The sequence below is a fragment of the Neopelma chrysocephalum genome, unplaced genomic scaffold, assembly GCF_003984885.1.
Source record: "Neopelma chrysocephalum unplaced genomic scaffold, ASM398488v2 Primary Assembly neopelma1_104, whole genome shotgun sequence".
NCBI classification, from domain to species: domain Eukaryota; kingdom Metazoa; phylum Chordata; class Aves; order Passeriformes; family Pipridae; genus Neopelma; species Neopelma chrysocephalum.
The window spans coordinates 989224-995223 of record NW_020897768.1 but is presented as its reverse complement, the minus strand read 5'-3'; the positions used below and the strand labels follow the sequence as shown (position 1 = coordinate 995223).

General features: G+C 44.8%; 1 protein-coding gene across 4 annotated transcripts in view; it reads left to right on the top strand.

Annotated features, from left to right (window-relative positions):
• Window positions 1–793: 793 nt before the first annotated feature.
• Window positions 794–6000, top strand: part of HMGCLL1 (3-hydroxymethyl-3-methylglutaryl-CoA lyase like 1) — a 69384-nt gene continuing 64177 nt past the window's right edge. For 3 of the 4 annotated variants that reach the window (XM_027696028.1, XM_027696027.1, XM_027696029.1), the window contains exon 1: window positions 794–929. In XM_027696028.1, coding sequence (XP_027551829.1) covers window positions 825–929 — 105 coding nt within the window. In that variant the 5' untranslated portion in view covers window positions 794–824. Of the gene's footprint in view, window positions 930–2733; window positions 2768–6000 lie in introns of those variants that run through there. The other variant, XM_027696030.1, reaches the window with a different exon arrangement.

The following is a 6000-nucleotide window of genomic DNA, read 5'->3' as shown; positions in this document are numbered from 1 at the left end:
GAAACAGAGACTTGGCAGTAAACCTGATAATCATATGCAGAAAATTACTGAGAGAAAGGTTAGTCAATTTAAGAAAAAAATCCCTGATACCCCAGAAAAGAAATGATCCAGAAACAATTTCCAGTGCATTCGGTATTTCGCTTGAGGGGAGTTTGGAAAGTTGGCTGACACACTGAATGCTGAAGGAGTTGACAAAATATAACCTGCTGCTGCGGAGAGAGTTGCTGAAACCTGAACAGTATTCCATTTGCTATGCTCTTAAGTTTTTGCTATTCAAGTGGAAAGCAGAAATGGAAGTGTGCGCATAGAGCCTCGTGTCACCCGGACGGCCGAGCGATTAGGGCCGTGTTCGGCGCCGGGATGGGGAACAGGGTACGCGGCTTGGTGTGGAAGCAGCCCTGTCCCTTCTCCCTCCTCCTCTCTTTCCCCCTTCTGCCTAAAGCCGTGCCAGCTCCGGCTGGCTCCGTGTCCCGCGGGCGTGTCAGGGCACACGTGGGGCAGGACGGCCGGCTGTCCTCGCGCTCGTGCCCGCCGCGTCCCGGGCCCCGTCTCTGCTCAGGGGTTTCTCCCGCGCGCCCGCCTCGCGAGTGCAGGCTGCTTCGGCGCCGGCCAAGCCTGCCCTGAGCGCGGGCACCCAGTGCCGGGGGCTCGGGGAGGCGAGGACGGGCGGGCGGCGCTGTGAGCGGTTCAGGCGGATGAGGCGGCGGCCGCCGCAGCCGCGCGGGAGGGGACGCGGCGGCGCCCGCGTTCCGCCAATCGCGGCGCCGCTCGCGCGCGGGCCGAGCGGCTGCGCCGGTCGTGCCGCTGCGGCGGGAGCGCTCGCCATGGGCACGGTGCCGTCGGCGCTGAAGCACTGCCTGAGTCACCAGCACCTCCTCAGGGAGCCGCTCTGGATCGGGGAGCCGCCTGCGGCCGCGCACGCCGCGCAGGTACCGACTGGCGCGGGGCAGGGGACGGGCCGGTGCCAGCCATGCGGCGAGCGGCCGCCGCCAGGGGGAGGACGGGGCGCGCCGGGCGCCGCCGCCCCCTCGCCGCCCCCTCGGGGTCGTCCCCCGCGCCTCTGCTGCCCGTTGCCAGCCGCCTGCCGCCTGTTCCCCGCCCTCGCCCCGGTCCCGGCGTGCCCGGAGGAGCTCCGGGGTTGTGTCAGCGTCCCCTCTCCCCCAGGCCGTGCCCGGTCCGTTTTTCAGCGTACGGCCGGTGTTGCACCATCTTCCAGGCAGTGCGAATTCAAGTGGGCGTCGCTGGTGGCGCTGGGGCAGCAATGAAGCAGCGGTAAAGAAGCCTACCCAGCAGCGTCCTCCCACCTATGAGCATCCACTGTGGGAAAACCATAAAATGGCAGGGTGACACCCATTTGGCGACGCCATGGCATTGCCTTTGCTCCCCGCAGCTTTTATTTTTCAAGCGAGCATGGCGGGCCCGTCTCCTGGCGGCTGAAGAGTTACTGCGGCCGTAGGGGTGCGGTGGCAGAGCCAAAAGCGTTCTGGAGCAGCTGCAACCTCCGCCTGGCCTGGGGTGCTCGGAGTACCGGTGGGGTTGTGTTGGAGGGGCGAGTGAAGGGTTGCTCACCCTCCTGTCTGTCAGCCATGGACAGGTGTGGAGAGGGGCTGGAGGTGGTGGGGAGTGGAAGAGGAAGGTAGGTGAGGAGGCACGTGGGCAGGTGGCCAAATGAACAACACAGGCCATGACTGTCCTAATCGTGGCTTTGTAAGGAAAGAAATGAAGAAAGGGGAAGCTACCGGCATATCGTCTCTGAAATGTCATTCATTACAACTCTAACGCCAGTAATCAGTTGGTGCTTCAAATACTAAAAAGCATAAGCCAAACCTAGAACAAAATTGGTTTAAAAATCACATCTTAAAAAAAAGAACTTTTTTGTTGCACCTTTCTTCTGTTTTCAGGTATACTGGGGGTACATCTTCTATTTTTCACTGTCATCTGGAAGTGAAATTTAATTTTTAGATAGCAATGTGTCTTCAGAGGTGGGGAGGTGATAAAAATGTTCTGAGTGCTATGAAAGCTAGCAACGTACTAATTTTGCTTTAGATGGTCTGAGCCTCATTGCTCAAAAGCTATATATATATATATGGAATACCAAAAGCAATAGTGTTGTGAGTATAGAGCTTTGTATAGGTAAGCCCCATACAACTTCCAGCTATCATATTTCTCTGAGAATAGTATCCATCCAGCATTAAATTTTGGGGGGAAAAATCAAGAATTTTTTTTTTTTATAATGGTGGAAAAATGTTTTGTTATGGTAAAAAGAAATAGAATGAAAGGACTTTGCTTCATTAAGCCATGAAGCAAAGCACTATAATTCTGTTCATGTGCCCTTGCTGCATTTTGGTGCATCGTTTCCTTTAAAAAGATCTGACAGTTATAAAATAATTCTTTCAAAATACCTTGATATGCCCCTTGATTGTGTCAGTCTCTGCCCCCATCAGACAAAACATTTGAATGGTTCAAGGGTTTTTGCAACAGAGAGGGTTTGCAGTCAAAAATAAGCAATAACATCTTCCCAGAAAATAGTAGAATTAAAAAAAAATTAAAAAAAAAGGTTTTCTTCATAGTAATGGATGCCTGTAATTTTTGTTTCATTTTTGCAGTGCTTTTCTTTCATTTTCATCACCATTTTTCTTTCTCCAAGGATACAGAAAGATGTCTTCATCAGCAAACATCAGAATTTGGTGTTTATCATCCCTGTGCACAATGATGTGAGTGTAAGCTGCACAGTGCACTGAGCCCATTGACACTAATTAAATCCAGAGTGAGTCACTGTTAATGTTTTAACATTTGCTTCTGCATTACCTTGCTGTGACTTTACATGAATCTGTTCAAAATTCCCTTTTTTTACATGGATTCTTAAACAACCCACAAAGGTTTTCGTTTTGTGGGAGTGCATTCCATACCAATCCTGTTCAAAAAAAAAAAGTGTTCCAATTGTTATGTGATCTAGAAACCATACTAGCTCAAGTGGTGGTTGTAAAATAGGGAAGGGGTTTAGGTGCAAGAACAGTTTCCCAGAAATCATTTACTGCTTCCATAGGTGATGAAAATAAGGAGCTTATATAAATGCTGAAATATTTTCAGGAGTTCCTCAGGATTTTTCTTTAAACACGAAGTAAAATGTCGGTGTTGCTACCAAGGCTCTTATAAAAATAAAATCATTCAATTTTGTCTAAAAAATATCCCAAATATATAAGAATTTGGTTATATACTGTGCTGATTAATTTGTAAAGGTCAAGGTTTAACTACTTGGAGCTGTACTGGAGGTGAAATAATATGTCCTAGAGTGAGTAGTGAGATATCTTAGTCTTTGTTTTCCCTTATTTGTTCTGTTTCATTTAGCCAACCAAATGCTGCAATTTTTGTAGCATTTTTAGAACCATGCTTGACTTTAAAACATAAGGTTGCTTGAGTAGCAAAGTTATTGAAAAGGAGAGGTGAAAAGTAAAAGGCAATTGGGCTAATGGCTAGATAGACAGTAAATAAAATCTTCTACTATGTATTAGTAATATCTATTTCAGTCTTATTTAGACTAGCCTGTATTGCATAAAAAAGTTATTGAACACCTGACTAGTCCGTGAGATACCACATTCCTATGGGAGTGTGTTCATCATTCTCCATTTTACTAATTTCTTAACTGTTTGCTTCAGAAATACTGTGGTATGCTTAATGCAGGGAAGGATTTTGTCAGGATTGCTTCAGTTTTTATTAATAAGTGTGATTAACTTAATATTAAAGGTCTAATTTATTTTTACTAAAGAAGAGCTATGACAAATGAGAATTTGTTAAAGACATAGATTTATATCAGAACTGTAAAACGTGCTACGATCTACCTAGAGAGGAGGTGGGAGTAGATGTTGCGCTATTATGGAGATTTCTGCAGCAATCGAGGTTGTTACTGATGGTGACTCATTGGATTTGACTGGAGTTTGTAATGTACTTTGTGTTCTGTTTTGTAAAATGCTCAGGCTGAGCAGCAGGGAAGGTGTTTATCTGCTGCTGATGGTTGTCCTCTGGCTTAGCAGGAACCTTCTGGCTGGAGAAAAGATGATGTGGGAACAACTGACATTGGTCTCATCCTGTTGTATTTTCGTGTTGGTTAAAATGGAATTTTGATGTATTAGGAATATGCAAAGGACACAGCAGGGAAGAGCTGGATGGCTAAAGAAGTGATGTAAAAAACTGGGATGAAAGTCAAGGATATTGAATGATTAGATGCTTTGAGACCAATAACCCAAACTAGAAACTTTGATTTTATCTGTTAGAAGAGATTGAAGAAGAACCTCGGAATATTCACAAATCATAGGATGACTGTGAGCTGCTAATACAGCTGTTAAAAAAAATCAGGTTAGATCTGCAGATATATTAGATCAAGTATTTCCAGTCAAGCAGGGAACTGTTGGGTGCCATTGCAAAAAACTGAATCTGTTCAGTTCTGGTTAGTCATGTTCAAGAAGTTGAGTTCTAGCTGGGACAAGTGAGGTCTTGCACTGCTGGAATGGTCATGAAAAGGGAGGTGTAGAGTAAAATGATGAGGGTTTGTTTAATATCTAATGTTAAGACCTTGAGGGTATGCAGGCAGGGTGGGAAGGAAAGGAATTAACTGCTTAAAATAAAGGAAGATGTTGCCACACACAAACAATTGCTCATACTTTATCTATGTATTAAAGTAGAAATTTGAAAGCTAGTTGTCCATTGGTGATATTCTTTAAGAGCTTTCTAGTCACAGTAATGAGGGTGAAAACCCTGTATTATTTAGGTTTACTATAAGGATTATGTGATGTGGTTTCCATAGTAGTAAAAATTATTTGATTCATAAGAGCTTTTAAAGATTATATAGTAAGGAATAGAGGACTAGATATGTCAATGATTTAATAATGGCCAGTCTTCGTGAACGAAGATTTTGGGAAAGGTCTTTTACCTTTCCAGCCTGCGCAATGGATTTTTTAGGTGAGACACAGCCTGCGCTGAACTGAGCCCACCCTTTAATCCTAAGGTTCATCTGCCGGGGCCAAGCAAGCTTGGACAATGGCAGTGAGGTCCTCAGGACGTAGGTTTGTTTAGAGTGACCTTCTCATAGATGGATGGCCTCACAGGGCTAACGGGCTCCATCTGCCCGGGGGACTGGGATTCGAACCTGGGTCGCAGCGGTGAGAGTCCCGCATGCTAACCACTAGGCCACCAGGGGTCCCCGTCAATGATTTAAAATACAGACAATTCCATATCCAGTTTTTTAAATTACATTGCATGACTTACAATACTTTGGAGAAAATAGATTAGTTAAGGTCAAAGAGTCAACTTGAGTGTGAATATTCATCTTCTGTCACTTTAAATTGAGGAATCCTACTCTACAAGAAGGTAGTGGCTAAATATAGCTAGTAATCAGCATCTTTCTCTTAGACCCTTGTGTTTTAAAGTCTACTGGGCAGGTGTACTAAGAGGTATAGTATGTTAAGAGTATATTAGTTGTATGGTTTGGTTGGGGCTACCTACACCTACCACAAACAAAGCAAAAATAAGTAAAAAATAAAGCTCTAGTGTCTTGCTCCCCTGGATGTGGCTGTGACTCTAGGAGGTATAATCTGTCCAAATAATGCTAATATGTGTTATCTTGTAGGATTTCTGTCACAGATTTAGACTGTCATATAGGATGCATTACCCAGAATTATTAACAATTGTTCAGGATATTACCATCGGAAAGCACTATGTACGTTATTGTCAGTTTTATAACTGGAGAGGAACACAAATGCTAGGTGCTAAATATGTAAAATAATGAACAAAAGCTTGAGTCCTCTAATTTAGACAGCTAACTTCTGTTTCAGTGCCTAGATTGCCATGATTTATTTGCTACAGGCCTAAATATCCAGACTGAAAACACACAGCCTGAGATTCCCTCATCTCCTCACTGCATGACACTCTTGGATCAAGAGATGCACACAAGTGTCTTATTTTTATGGTTTTAATTTGCTAGTTTAGATTTTTCAAGAGACTGTC